Source organism: Rutilus rutilus, assembly GCF_951802725.1.
Source record: "Rutilus rutilus genome assembly, chromosome: 22".
NCBI classification, from domain to species: Eukaryota; Metazoa; Chordata; class Actinopteri; order Cypriniformes; family Leuciscidae; genus Rutilus; species Rutilus rutilus.
Window position 1 is genome coordinate 19,285,547 of NC_140227.1, and position 16,552 is coordinate 19,302,098.

At 37.0% G+C, this 16,552-nt stretch overlaps 1 protein-coding gene across 13 annotated transcripts in view; it reads left to right on the forward strand.

Moving 5' to 3' along the window:
- ppfia4 (PTPRF interacting protein alpha 4) overlaps positions 1–16,552 on the forward strand; it is a 94,811-nt gene that overhangs the window by 47,559 nt on the left and 30,700 nt on the right. For all 13 annotated transcript variants that reach the window (XM_084395035.1, XM_084395038.1, XM_084395041.1 and 10 more), the window contains exons 2-4: positions 12,044–12,145; positions 13,275–13,439; positions 13,861–13,935. In XM_084395035.1, coding sequence (XP_084251161.1) covers positions 12,044–12,145; positions 13,275–13,439; positions 13,861–13,935 — 342 coding nt within the window. The remainder of the gene's footprint in view (positions 1–12,043; positions 12,146–13,274; positions 13,440–13,860; positions 13,936–16,552) is intronic.

Below are 16,552 nucleotides of genomic sequence, written 5' to 3' on the forward strand. Positions count from 1 at the left end.
ATAAGCTTGCGCAATTTACATATGAACATCTAACTGTATACTATCCTTATGTATGGGGCTGTTGAATGCTTGATTCTGATTGGTTGAAGAACGTTCTAAGGTGTGCAGTTATTTTTCAGGAGATGCACAGCTAAAGTAGTTCCAGGCAGGTCTGTATTAGAGTTCCATATCACTTCGCCAAATGTTTTCAGTTATTTCAAAGGTCCTTACAGTCAACAACAGCAAAAGTTATATATAACAAGTAATATGATAAAAATGACAAACTATTTCCATTATTTATTACTATTTACACTATTTCCAACTATTTTCCACAAAATTAAGATTTATTATCTATGGAATAGTCAGCATTGGCGACTTTATCAATAAAACTGTTTCGCAACTAAAAAGCTACAGGACATTTTTCAGAATGGAAGAAGAAAAGTTTCTGTACATACTTACTGTTAGTAGACACGCTGCTGCTGGATACTGCTGAGAGAATTCACATACGCTATATTTCTCTCTCTCTTTCATAACTGCGTTAGTCTGCATATCAGTGGCTCAAGCCTCCGTTACTACCTCTAAAATGACGTTTTGGAATTAGCAACGGAGGCTTAGGTGATGTTTCATCAATTGTTCCTTACTAACCAGCCACACTGTAAGAAAAAAAATCCATAGCAGAAAAAAACTAATAATGTCCTGGCAGAAAATTGCCCGTACTTTTCCGTTAAGTTTACGGACATTTACAACAACACAATACAATGCATAATTCAAAATACAGGTTAAACATCTAATTACTTCATATTAACATGGTACAGAGTGATATGAGACACATCACACTATAGCGCTGATGTGTAGGAAATTGGTTGCCTGGGACAACAGTAATTTATCCAGATTTACTGCTGAATCAGAATCAAGTATTCATGAGAGCCCTGTTATAATTGATTTTTTTAAACTGTCTCTGTAAACAAGCCCAGTTGTATATGTTAGGATGTAGTGTAGTAATGGCAAAGGCTGGTCTGTGTTTCTAACACACAAGTTCAGGGGTGCATCGCTTTCTGCCTCATTGGCAGAGGTGATGACAACGGATGTGTTCGAGCCATCGTTACCATGGTACTGATATCACACCTCAGAGGGAAGTGGAGGTGCTGGAAACACTAATCTGTATTTACTTATGCATCCTGTATGCTGATCAACCGAGTCTCTTTAATATGTATTGAAGAAGATCAGGGGTGTTATGGAAAAATCTGATTCTAGATTCTCTGTGTTATCTGGTACTTCATCCATAAATCTGCATTCAGATGTGAGACTGGAGGCCCATTTGAAATGATAAATTAAATGGTCTACAAACACAGTGAATATTATGGTGTAATGGTCCATACACATGCTTCAGACATTGGTAACCATTGTACTAGTGCAGTCGTTTGCACATTTTTTAAGTCTTTAACCCTCTTTAATTCATTGCAATTGGCAAAAGGTAAAAAAAAAAGAGTAATTATTACCATTCCATAGCGTTACACCCCACATGTAGATGCGCTTGCGCGTTCCATCTGACTACCTGTTTTGGATCCTGTCAGTAACGTGCTTGTCTCAGGGATTAAGACACGCGGGTGTAAGGGCAGAAATAAGTTTGAATACTTGCAAATGCGATACTGACATTGTATCGAGAGGATCGATCCTCGCAAAAAAACAAATGACCAAATCTTTTCATTACTTATTTTTTGTGAAAACGAATGCGCAAAATAAACTTTCGAGTTGGGATAGAGTTTTGACAGAGAAAGAAACATCACCAAACACACTATATGAAAGGCACAGTTAGATGTGACATTTATTATAATGAGTTTATGTGAATGTAATTGTTAATAAATTATAAATAAAAACAATTTGATAATTTTCATGTTAAAAATGAAATACTGTAATCTTGAGGGGGGGGGGGGGGGGGGTCTTTTAATAGAGGCATCTGTATTAGTATTGGTGTGTCTTGCACATATTTATTATAAATTATTACATATATGCGGTTAGTATAAAATTGTGATTTAAGTGGAAACAGACTGCATTTTGACTAATAAACTGTATTTAATTTGTGGAAGAACTTTTATTGTGATCTAATGTTTATTATTAATATATACAATTATGTATTTTATTGTATTGCTATTGCTGGCACTTTTTAAAGCAATAAGCCACTCGAGACAATGCTTTGCAGGGATCTTATCACATCTTTGCTTCATGTCACGCCGATGTGCCCATGGTAAAATCACTGTAACACATGACCTTGAGTGACTTATTGATTTATTCTGTCCTTCAGTAACATTTTGTAGTTTTTCTGCAGCATCGGGTTTGATTTTACTCCGTATTCTCACCCATGGGACTCCCTGTGGCCAGTGATTTATAACTTTTCTGTGACCCTGACCTGGAATGAAGTCTTTGTGGAGGCTATCATTAGCCCACATTTGACCAATCAAGGAGGAAATTGACATTTTCCATACATATTTTGCATGTTTTAATTTAACTACTGCATTGATGAGTGATTGGTATAATTTTCACATTGGTTTGTCAGTGAAACTATCTGTGCTGCAGCTGCTAGCAGTTGATTGATAAAACAGCGTTAACTGCTTTGCCTTTACTCTCACTGTTTTTATTCACATTTCATATTTGCGCTGTCATAACTGAGCCGGCATAAGTTTACTTTCACAGAGAGTGAGCAAATTGATGAAACTTTTTTATAAAGTCTGAGAATAAAATCTCTTTGTGAAATGATTGATGAAGGGAGTGGTGAATCTGCAGGATGTTGGTTTCTGAGTGAAAATGAATTATTTGTGGAGTGCCTTGATCAATCAGAATGTTTTGGGACTCTTTAAATGCCAACTTAAAAGTCTAGCCCCTCGCCTCTGCTACGCCTGTTCCAGTGCCCACAGGCGTCCTGTCAGCGTTTAGGCCACTGCTGTCCAAACCTCACATGCCTGTCTCTGCACTCTGCCCAACTGATTCCAGCCCTGGAGCGCATGGCCCTAATCTGTCCTGATCCCACAGGAGATGCCGTGTTTTAGAGGAACCAATCCATTAGCAGCTAATTAAGCACCAGGTTCTGCATACTTTCCAACAATTCCCTCTTTGCATTGGGCCAAGGGGAAGATGAGCCAAAAAAGAGCAGCTGTGGTATGAAATAAACCAATATCAGTCCTTAATAACCCATCAACACCAAGCCAAGAGATTCAATCTGCTTTTTGTACTCTGACATGCCCGTCATGGTGTGTCATGATGGACCGTCATGGTGTGTATAAAGCAATGTTTATTCGCAATATAGTCACAATTTTAATAAAAGTAAGCTAAATTTAATCTTCCAATGACTTTAATGTTATTGATGATTCATTAAATTCATTATTGTTTCTTGTATTGCAACTTGCATTTCTGGTGATGTTTCAATAGTGCCTTTGGTGTTTTAGCAAAATGGTGTTTTAGTTCCTAAATTTTATTAATTTCAATGAATCAGTTTAGTGAATTGATTCTTTTTCAGTGGTTCACTTGTCTAAAAAAGCTTTTTTTGGCTGTATCGTCCTATTTAAGCACACTTTGCTAACAAGGTCCACATTGAAAAGATAGACCATGTGGTTTCTGTGCTATTACAGTAAGATTGATCATATTTCACATGCTTTCCAACATGTAAAGAAGCTAATGAAAGCAGATGCCCACTAAGCAAAATGAAGATTGAATCGATTACTAGTATGAGCTGACTGTCTGTACATTGTGCCAGAGAGCCATCTCACAGATAGCTTGAGGTGATTAATTAAAGCTAATAGCGTTCTTTCCTAGATTTCTTCCATCCTATCTCCAGACGTATTCACTTATTCAATTAGATTACTGTTAGATTAGGGCTGGGCGATAAAACGGTATTGGTATTTATCGACGGTACACCATTGTCGGTAACGATATAAAAAACACTTTTACATTGCACACATTTTGTAACATTTTATTTAAAGGAGTCATAATGTTGTGTTACCTTGGATACCCAAATGCTCTATTATAGTATTTTAGGCACTTCTAAAAAAGAAAAGTGGAAAAAAAATCAACACAGAGCCCCTCAGACCCTTATTTCTAAAGGCATTATTGTCTCGCGAGATCTGATGCGATGTTTTGGCTGTCGTGGACGGTCATTATAATAATGCAAATGAGGGGCGCGTTGATTGGTTGCAGGAATGTATTTTACTACTTCCAAGCGGTACAAAAACATAGACAAAATACTGCAATAGCTCAATAAATGTGACGGTACTTATTGTTAGTGAAATTGTAATCACAACCAAAGAAAAAAGAAAAAATACACCATTGCCAGATACATTCTTACAGAAGCCCCACTAACTGAAAGCTATTTTCAAACTGCATGTTTTGCATGAGTTAGGCTAATAATGTTTAGTGGTATATTGTTTTCATACTTGCATTTAAACAGTTTTAGCCACTGAGCATGGACTCCTGTACCGTCACTACTGTAGCTGCTAGTGTAAAACAAAGTGGAAAGATGTGGCTAGCATTCGTAGAGTCCATTCCCCGTGTTTACCTCGAAGGTAACGTTACATACAATAGCCGCATTAGCAGTTAGCTGCTATTTGTTAACCACAGTACAGCAATAAAAACACAGTCTTACCTTTTCAATTTCTGGCAAGTCCCTGATGGTTGGGATGGCACCTTGAAAGAGTTGTTGGGACAGCGTCATTAAAAATGAATTTCATCCACTGTTCCCTGATAGTTTCGTCCGTTTTTGGTAGATAAAACACATTTGCATGTTGTTTGTGGCAGTCACCCACAGAGCATCTCAGGTGTGCACTCGATTTCTCCATCTTTCTCGAGTCAACTAAACTGAATCTGAGGGGGAGAGGGGCGGGCTTCCCGCGGCATAGGTTTGCGGTGTCCATATTTGGTATATCCTCCCCCGTCTTGACGTCAAGAAGGGGAAGAAATCAAAATCTCGTTTTTTCGTGCGCGTGCACGTGGCCTATTTTACAAACCCCGAGGTAAACAAACGCTTCACTTTTAAATATCGGCTTCCCGGCCAGTGTATAATCATTATGCAATCATAACATACATTGATTCTCGTGGAAAAGTGAAATTTCTACATTATGACTCCTTTAAGTTCAAGAGTTTCTTTAACACTTACTTTTTTATCTTAATATAAGACATGAAGATATTTTTGTTTACATTTTATTTTTGACTAACTAATGTAATTTGTTCTTTGCCTTATTAATGTCGATAAATAAATAAAAAACAGTGGTTTCAATTCAAAATTTTCTACTTGTCTTAAAAAAAAAGGTTATAAAAAATGTCAATAATTCGATACCGAACGATATGAAACATTATATCGTGATAATTTTTTTAGCTATTTTGCACAGCCCTATGTTAGATGTTAGATCATTTTTTTTAATGAAAAGAAATCATGTTGATTTCTAAGTTGTCACATCTTTTTTGCTAGCTAAGAAAACAAGTTCCCTCCGTGCGCCACACAGAACATTTATCAACTCAAAACACACCGCAGCATGAGCTTAGAAAGAATACATTTACTCGATGACCATCTTGAACATGCAGCCACTAAACAGCGATGTGAGATCCAGTGAAAAATAGTGTTCCAGTTTGGTGTTGTCCTATACATACAACAAATCAAATGCCTCGTGATGTAAACTAGTTAAAAGTCAGATGAAACAGTGTTGACATTATCACCAACACTCATACGGAAAACAGGAGAAACATTGAGCCACAATGATACAGTTTCTAAGATTTCTAATACGTAACATGTTCGGCAAGTTTATGTCATGTTCTGACAATAAAACCACAATTAACTGTCTGGTTTTCACTCAAGAGCGAAAATCTGCCTTTAAACTTGAAATAAATAAATATTTGACATTTAACGTGATAATTAAGTATCATTGAAATAAAGTATCAACTGATATGAACAATTTTATTATTGGGCTTAATGGGCCATATCGCTAGCCTGGCTTCGCCCTCCTACGCACTTCCGCTCAATTTCATTTTCCTTCAGTACTACTGAACAATCTGTACAAATGAAATGTACGAGAGTCTGGTAGAACCAGGCTACCATATCGCCCAACCCTACTAACATTTATTTAGTGTAATATAAATATGTGATGTGGATTGTGATGGTCTCGCAAGTCCAGTTTGACATTTAATATTCTTTATATATATTTTGAGGTTTTTTTTTCTATTGAGTGCATTTACATTTGCATCAAACACTGGTTAGGGTTAAACCATCATCATATTCTTTAATTGGAGAAAGGTCACTAATGATGTACGAAAACCCAATGGACATGTTTTTTGCCCATTACCCTGATTTAGTTTGTTTATCAGCATTATGTCTGGTTATTAAATATGCACACATCTGACGTGCGTTTTTGGTTAAATCATTTCCCTGTAAAAAATTTGTTTTATTTATAATGAGCTGATTTTTGTTCAGCTCATTATATTTTGTACAGCTGATTTATCTTTTTTGTTGTACGTGTAAAAGCAGTCATTGAGCAGAAAAGCTTGACTGAGCGTCAACAACAGAGAGCGGCTAAAGACCAGAACAGATGTTTCCTCTTAGTTGTGTGGCCTTTCTTCAATACTGGATTTTCAACATGTTTTTTTTATTCAGAACCCATTTCATGTGTAAGACATTGAACATTGTTATGGATTTGGGTAGACTAAGAGAAATCGGCTTACTGTAAGCTTGTCTGGTAGAGGTGGGGGAAAAGTTTAAAGCTGTTTGTGGCATTTCTGAATGAGCGTCTGTGGAGCATTTATGAAAAACTGAAGTACTTCGTTTTGAATGCCGATACTATATTTTGTGTTTCAAGCCTTTAGGGTCATTCCGTGTCATCTCAACCAGAGGTCCCGGTTCAAATGTGTGATTTTGTTAATATTTGTTTCTGTACAAATACAAACATAAAAAGTGATGAAAGCCAACATTTTTAATGTCACAGATGTATATTTACTGAGTAATCCACTCTTTTGTAGAGTGTGGGGGGGTTATTTTGGAAAGATGGCAACATCATTATTTAAAGCTGTTGACTTTTGCAAGCTTTGCTGCATTATATGCCAACAGTGACAGGTCAAAAATGGCAAAAAGCTATTTTTTTCCCTCAAGTTTGCAAGCCTGTAACTCAAGAAGTATTAAAGATATCTTGAGTATTAAATCAACAATACTGTTAAATCTGTTGTATACTATGGAAACCATTTGTAGCATATTGAAAAGCCTCTATAATGTGTGTGTGAGTGTTGTCTATTGGTGCTTGTAGTAATGTGGGCTGCAGAATGACTTAATCCTGTGCTCAAAAACGCTGCTGTATTTGGCAACATTCCTTCCTTTCCTTAATCCCAAGGCTTTTACCAACCAAACACAGAGAAATCCCTGGAGCTTTCTGAGCTCAACACTGCTCACCTGTCGACAACCGTCTCACAAGGTCACAATGCTGGCCGACATGTTGTGTATTTTTCTCTCTTTTATCGGTGCAGCAATATTTAGCATTTTAGAAACCCCTTAGTGAGTTTAGCTTCCGTGCAAAACATTGTCTTGATTTGAGCATTTTTGCCATATAAGGATGGTGGTTTATAGCCATCAAAAATAACAGAAACATATAGGTTGTTAAGTTTATATCTAGTACTTTAAGAGCTAATAGGCATTAAAAGTGTTCACATGAGACAAAAAGATGGTTAAAAAAAAAAGCACTCACACCTCATATGTTATCACCTCATGAAAACACACAACAATAAGTGTTGTTTTTACACGATAGAGGTCCATAAAATGACCTGTAACAGCAGTGTTCCTTTCCTGTGGTGCCATTTCTTTTTCTTTCTAGGAAAATGGTAATTATGTCAGCCTTACAATTTCCTCTGCTGATAAAATGGTTTTAAAACACACAGCAAAGTTAACTGTGGTGCCTACATTGAAGCCTAAATGAAGAAAGTGTTCCCAGAGGCTCAGCCTATGAATTATATCTCAGTTGGACTGATTTGCTTTTCATATAGTATTCACCTGAAGAGTTTTAGAAGTTCTGTGCTTATGACTTTGATATCAGAGCTGGTGCAAGTCTTTAACACCAGTAGGGCTTAAAGTGTATGAATGCCAATTAGGCTGCATATATACAGTATGCACAGTGCATAGTATACTGGTACCATATCCGTTATCAGCCAATATTGGGTATTTCATTATGCATGCTCATTTCCCCTATTTTTAGGGGAAAGCTATAAGAATTAGGGGAAATGCAGTCCTTAGCGAATTAAAATATATATATACTTTTAAATTCAATCATTGCAGTTAAAACTAATGATTTAAATTTTTGAGACAAAATGCAGATTTTTTTATATTTTTAACATTTTTTGATATTATGGCATCACTCATTTACACAGTGTGAAAGTTTCTGGATTAATTGGAGAATCTGATACGAGTGTTTATAACCAGATATAATATCTAACGTATTGTTACCACATTTGAAAGTACCCTATATCAAATGCTAAATCTGTAAAAGTTTGAAATATTATTTTTGTAAAGACTCATTTATTGCATTAATAGTTGTTGGGTTGACTTCAAGAGCTGAAAAGTTTTAAAGCAACCACTTTTAAGCAGAACCACAAGCTCTAGATGAGAAAGTAAGTCGACTACTAACTGGGGGGATTTCAGCTTTTCACGCTGACAAGTCACAATACAAAAATAATCCAGGGTTTCAAATGCAAAACCTCAGCACAGAAAATCCTCTTGTGTTACTTCTATAGTTCGGGAGATGCAATTTACCTTTGAATTGAGCACTGAAACAGCGATCTCTGATGACAAACCCCAAATGCTTGGTTTCAATTCCTTTTTTGTTTATTCTGAAGAATGTATCGAGGAGCCGTGACCTATTGAAATAGAATTGCTTTCTTTGATACAATGTGTTTTTTAGTTTTTTTTTTTTTTCCACCCATGCCCTGCTATATCAGAGAAATGCTCGATTTTTTTTTTTTTTTTTTCAGAGGCTGTTGCAGTGATTGAAAGAGGCGGGAAGATCCAACATCTGTTTGTGGATTTGAACGTGCTTCCTGCCTATTCCTTCACTCCTGTGAAAAAAAAATCAAATGAACGCACTGACCCATTTTCCTTTTTCTCTTCCCCCTCCCAGTCCTTTCTGCCCCTATATTTCAGTCAGGCAGCATTATTCAAAAAGCAGAAAAACAGTGCACTAACACAATGTGTGGCCTTGAAAGTATTCATTAAGCATGGCAATCATAGCTGACCCAATAGCCTGAATACAGTGTGTTAAACTCATTTGCTGCTTCTGAAATCGCTTACTATACTGTAGGTACTACATTTGGTTTGAAACTTACTTTGCGACCGTTAAAATAGTATGTTGTATATAGTATGAATGAAATTCGGACGTACTACATTCACTATGTTGTCATTGTCACGTGACATACGGCGGCAGTTGCGTCGCTTCACTTGCAGTTTGTCCATTCACAAATCCTCTCCTGTGGCCTCATGGGATAGTCAAGTGTCCATTTAATGCACACTTCAGAATTTCGCCGGAAGAAGTAGGTCATCCGGGTACTTTTCGTCTACTGTTTTATAAATACTATGAAATCATACATACTGCGTGGCGTGCTCGGCTCACATACTGTGTTTCACCTTCTATATTGTATGGAAGTATGCATTTTTGAATGCAGCGATTGTCAGTGTGGTCATCTCTACATTAGCAGGAATCAAGAGTCATTAAGACAGCTCTCAGAAGAGAAACTTCCATATCGTCTCGTTCCTAAAATATATGATATTTTTCCATATTATGGAACATGTGACGGTCAATTAAAGTGATTGTTCACCAAAAATGAAAGTCTTGTCTTCATTTACTCACCTTCATGTCGTTCAAAACCTGTATGACTTTCTTTATTCTGTGGAACACCATAGAAGGTATTTTCATATGTTTCAACCGTTTTTGCCCATTGATATTGAAAGTCAATGTCCAAATTAACACCACCATTGACTTTTAGTGAATGTGCAAAAAACATTCTTCAAAATATCTTCTTTCATGTTCCACAGAAGAAAGAAAGACATAGATGTAGACATACTGTAGGTCCTCTCCACCAATAAGCTGGTGTGTGTTCTGGCGCAATATGGCTGCCGTCGCATCATCCAAGTGGATGCTGCACATTGGTAATGCTAGCTATTTCATATGCAAGCATGTCAGCCAATCACAGCAGTGGGCGTTTACACTGAAGTCTCACAGCAGACACGCCCCTTCAAACAGAGTGTTCAAATCAGAGGCTAAAATCAGGCTAGGAAAAATGCCTTTTATTTCTAAATTATTACAGTGTTTGATCTTAAAAACATACTAACATTATAAGGGCATCCCAGGAAACATTATAAAATAATAAAATAATCCATGTCATGGGACCTTTAAGACATAAGATTCAAACCCTTCCGCACACACGCTAGGATTGTTATTGCTCCGCCATAGCAAAATAATTTCATATACCCCTGTCGCCACTCAGCAAGGATGACAGTTTCTCCTGTCCATTTCACCATCTGTGGAAAATCCATGTGACCGTTTTTTTCAGCCCCCTAGTATTTTGTGCACTTGAATTAAAGAGCGTATGAATGCATGCATGCCGAAACAGGAGGGGGTATTGACATGCTTCAACAGTGCCCTGAACGTTTCCCAAAAGACCACGAGTAACAGCTGGGTTAACTGGGCCTAGTGCCAGAGGCCCGGCCAGGGCACTTCGCAGAACAGAGCAATTGAGCCATGCAAGACTGCAGCCCTGATGCCGGCGGGACTGAGAGGCAGAGCCCAAATCAGAATGTCGCTGCCTTCATGAGAAATGCACAGTGTAAATGTTAGTGGAATGTAATGCATAATGTGGCTGATGTCCTGTTATAGATCCATCTCATCCTTGAGATACAAGGTTTTTGTTTTTGTTTAATGGACGTTCTGTTATATTAACCAATCATGAATCACAATATTTCTCTTGCCCTTTTGAAATAAAATAATTTGATGTACTACATAGGCCAACGATGAAGGTGCATTCACAGCAAATTGGTTTGAAAATCTTGAACCTATTCCAATAACTGTGTGGGGAAATGTTTCGTCCTCACGCAAAAATATTCAATCACGCAGATTCCAATTGAAGTGACTTTTGCAGTGCAACGGTAAATATGACTGCACAATGCAGAAATGGTTATGATGTCATGACCATGAGCCCACATTTACACATCAGTACCTATTTAGTACTCACAACCCTCATGAAACAGACAGCAGATCCAGTTATGCCAGTAAGAAGAGAGCAGCGGTCATTTACATACACTGTATATTGTAGAGGTCTTAAGGCTATAGTTGCAAAAACTAAACCCTTTACAATTATAATGTTCATCTTGCAAGTGAAAATTACATTTGTTTATTTGTTGCAAAAATAAGCCATTTTTACAAGGATATTTTTGGTACATCACCAACTTTAATTAATTTTAATAAATGGAATTAAAGAGGATAAAATAAAAAGATAAAATAAACAAAGAAAATGAATAAAATAAAATAAAATATATAAAAAAAATATATATATAAAAACTTAGAAAACATCTCTAAAAGTAACAAACTGATCTTTTCTTGTTCCTTAAAATGTGACTGGTGTTTTGGCATTTATGCTGGCTGAATGTCCAACTCACACCACAAAAAATAAGTGATGTCCATCTGTGTGGTCCTGTGTTCAAAATGTGTGGCCCTGGTCAATAAAAGGCCAGTAATTGTGGGAACAGGACTTGAAGCTTCACTAACTCTGGAGCTCTATGGGCTATGAGCATTCATTCTCATAGCCTCATGAATAGACTGTAAAGATAGATCAGTAAATAACATACAGTATGAAATCTGACTATTTGAACTATTTGTGACAATTGGTTATTATCATTTCCTGAGCAGATATGTATAGCCCTGGAAGAATATTAAGAAAAAAATAAGAAATGTCAAACCACAGCGTTGTCTATTAGTTTGGTGTAACAGTAGCATATTGGTGTGAATTATTTATATTGAATGAAATAATTAATTTCCCTCCTTTCTCTCTCTCCTGACAGGAGTTTGCTACCCTGACTAAGGAGCTGAATTTGTGTCGAGAGCAGCTTCTAGAAAAAGAGGAGGAGATATCAGAGCTTAAAGCAGAGAGGAATAATACCAGGGTAAGTGTGTGTGTGTGTGTGTGTGTGTGTGTGTGCGCGTGCGTTAAGGTGACCAGACATCCCAATATATTCGGGACAGTACAGGCCCGTGTTTTGTCCCAGTATTTTATTTTAGCTTTTGTTTATTGTAGATAAAGTTTTCAGTTAGTAAGATTTCTTAAAAAAAATGTTTTTGCAGCATAACAGTTTTAAACTGATAATAATAAGAAATGTTTCTTGAGCACCAAATCAGCATATTAGAAGGATTTCTGTTGAATCATGTGACACTAAAGACTGGAATAATGATGCTGAAAATTCAGCTTTGCCATCACAGGAACAAATTATATTGTAAAATATATTAAAATGGATATATTGTAAATTCTTACACTATTTCAGAGTATATCTGTTTTTACCCTATTTTGAACAAATAAATGCAGCCCTGGTGAGCATAAGAGACTTAAAAAAAACATACTGAGCTTAAACTGTTGAATGGTAAAATCACTCATTTTTAAATGTCAACTAGTTGTCCTGAAATGTAATCAGTGGGTTTGTAAATGTTTCATGTTTATGTAAATGCTTCACTTAATTAAATGACTTGCCATACATCGTGCAGAATCAGCTGTCTTTATGTTTCTAGCAAGACCAATGCTGCTAGATTGTGTGAATGGAGCGGATGTTCACACTGCTGAGATGATGCGGGTGACAAATGGAAGTGTGCATATCTCCATTGCCAGATTCGTGCTGCTACATTGTCATGAACAATGGAAAAGATGCCCATTTGCTTGTAGACTCTGTCAGCCTCTAGGCAACACTTGATTCGCTTCAGGGCAGTTTGCAAAGTTTTTGACTTGTATGGTATAAGCACCCCAGATGAACTCAGACCATGAATGTCGCAGTGCCAGCTAAATTCACTTACGACATGCTTTTCCAATTCAAAGCACCCAAAATTCACTTTATTTTCACTCTTGTGTGATTTTAATAATGTATTGTGCTGTTACATATTACTATACAAAGCTAATGAGTAGCAGTGTGTGAAGAGAAATTTTCTTCCTGTAAGTGTAACCATGTAAAGAACAAGCTCAGCCGAAGTTATGTGATACAGGACTTGTCGATGGATGTGCTAGCGATGGATCTTTATGTTGTTGTATAGCTTCTTTTGGAGCACCTGGAGTGTCTGGTGTCTCGTCACGAGCGTTCGCTGAGGATGACTGTGGTGAAGAGGCAGGCTCCTCCGCCGTCCGGGGTGTCCAGTGAGGTGGAGGTGCTCAAGGCTTTGAAATCCCTCTTCGAGCATCACAAGGCCCTGGACGAAAAAGTGAGAGTTTTTAAATTCATATCGTCTTAAAACATTCAATTTTCAACTTTCTTGATCAGATTCCAATCGGATTTGCATAAAAATCGGATTTGGACTGACAGTCTGAACAAGGCCTTAGAGACAGGATCTAAACAGCGTTGCTGACAGTCTGGGAAGAGAGGTGTAGCAACAATGTAAAATACGTGGGGGGAAAAAATATTTTTGAACATTCAAGCATAAAAACCTATTCTAGTAGACCCCGAAAACAAAATCAAGACTTTGTAAAAGGGCATAAAAGGTCCTCCTTAATGCTTTTCAATTAAGTCTGTATGAGCATGAAATATTAGTGGTAGTTCAAGTGGAATACAGTAGATGCTGACAGGGCTTTGTTGGCACGTGTAAATTTGCCAATTAATGTCTCTTTTGTTTTTCATTTGCACAGGTGCGTGAAAGGTTACGGGTGGCTCTTGAAAGGGTAACTACATTAGAAGGACAGCTGGCAGCCGCCAGTCAGGAGGTACGGTTGTTTTGTGCGTGTGTGTGTTTAGGTATATGCATGAACACTTGTATAGATTTGCTGATCTCATCTCATTAACTTCTGTCCAATGAGCACCTGCCCCCTGCTGTCAACCCATGCAGGAAATGCACGCTGTTGTTTCCATAACTATTATGTCACTGAGAGTTCAAGCATGGTGAATGCACTTGGCATAGCATAGATTTACACTGAGAAGAAAAAGCATTGACAACACAGTTCCTCACTGCACTTCATTTTCAATGCATTCTGGTTTTGTAGCTTATACGAATAATTGAATGTGGTTTTTGCTTACCATAATTCATGGGGCCTAATTGGTTTCTTTGGAACATCACACTTTTTTTTTTAAATCTTTGTTAATGCATGTTGTTCATTAATTGATGATTTGTGAATTTGCGAATAAAACAAAATATACTTTTTTACAAACCAATTATACAAATTTTTTGTAACTTACATTTTATTATTTCAGTAACTACTTTTGTTTGTTTTTTTTTTACAAAAAATGCCCATCATCTAGTTTCAGCAGTAGTTTTTCTTCATTTACACTGAGAATATATTTTAGATGCTATTTGCAGTAACTGCCTTCAGCAATTCACTGCAGCTGCTTTAGAGACTTTGTGCAAACTATGCAAACATCAACAACACTTTCTAGTGTCACCTTTATAAAATCTAGTTCAACAGAAATTAAAATTCTGTCATCAAAAATGTTGATTACATAGACTTTCAGTGGATGGACAAAAATGATGAGAGAATATTAGTAATATCTTAATTTGTGTTCAGTGAACTAAAGGCTTGTGGGTTTGGAACATTTTGCGTGAACTATATTAAACGCTCATTATGGTGCCTTTTTTGTGCCTTTATTTTACAAAGACACAAAGTTTTCTTGTAATTTTATGGAGTATTTTAAGTTGTTTCTGTGATCGCGCCGGCGCCTCCATGTCCACACTCTACACAAACACTTTGATATGTTCCTAATAATAGCTCATATTTATCTAGGTTACCGTTAGAGCGAACAGCCATGTAAAGTTGCTACTTGCATGTTTCAAATGATAAGCCATATCTGAGGTCAATGGATGATAGGCGAACATTTGGATTTCCTGTAATTACTGTAATTACCACAAAGAACCACCGTTAACCATCTGTCCCTCACAAGTTTTTTTTTTTTTTCTGAAACTAACCGACTAACGTTTAGTTGACTATTAGGGGGCAGCCCTAGAAAAATACATAAGAAATGTCAAATACATGTCCTTTGTTTAAATAGGCCTACATGCTTAAATACATGTCCTTTGTTTAAATAGGCCTACATGCTTAAATACATGTCCTTTGCCTCAATATCCCAGTTTTTACACTGCCCCATTGAATACATCTTCACATCATTCATAACTGTCTAGTACAGGTCAGTCAGCATGTGTGAACACACTGACAAAAAAGCTATTTTTTCATCATCCGCTGAGTAAGAGGAGTCTTTGGCTGCAGCCCGCACTGCAGAGGTGGCATGAGAAGTGGCCTCTGGGTGTCATGATGCTGCATTTAGACCAACGGGAAGATTTTATGCTGACAAACAGGACCTAATGCTGCAAAGGGAACAAGGGAAGTGGTCATCACTGGTGTTGGGGTATCTACTCTGAAATTCCCAAGCTACAAGCTAATCATAATTTGAAGTAGTTAAACTACAGCCAAGCTACCCACCTTATTTTTACATAAGAACATTTTTAATTTGAGCATTTAAGGCTTCTGCTCTGGTTTATTTTATCTGTACAAAAACTGTTTGTTATGCTGCTTGATATTGCAAACTGTTATTTTTTATTTAGACTCATAATCATAAACACGCTGGTTTGTACTGCAAGATAGTTTTACCTTTTATTGCACTATTGCTGCATGTTTGATTTTTCCCTCAGCTCAGATATTAAAACAGCGATGAAGCATTTGGTCATGTTACTCTTCGGAAAAACTCTTTTGAAACCCACTGAACTACATCATAAGATATTGCTAGTGCTACCATTACCTAGTTACTCACCATTAATGGTCATTGTGTCATAAAACTCTAAGAACACAAACTTTCTTTCATTTCACTCTCCCAAACCTGATTTTATTGTCCTAATGCTGGAGAAAGAGAGTCTGTAATTCTGCCTTTTCTTCAGTCTATTTTGTAACTGTGTTGAAAGTAGTTGGTTTTCAGGTATTATAACGAAGCGGTATCGCTCACTTTGTCTCGCCAGCCTGCTCTAATACTCTAATACAAACGAGCTGTAATAAAGAGAGCTTTGCGAATATGTAAATCAGATCCCTTCATCCAAATACTGGCATGCAAATGAATGTGTACATATTTTAATTGTCTTCCTCCAATTTTCACATTCACTGGTCCTGATATGGCAGGATTCAAATGCAAATGGCCTACCAGTATTTCATTAATACCTTAATAACATGCTGCTTTTAAGCACAATGATAAGTTAATTCCTCAAAATGGGTAGTTCGTATAATCTTATCTCCCGCAAGACTCCTAGCCTGCCTTAAGAAGACAGGAACAGCGCTCAAATGCTATTAAAAGGAACACTATTAAATCCCACTATCACTGAAAATGTACATCTTCATAATGTGCAAT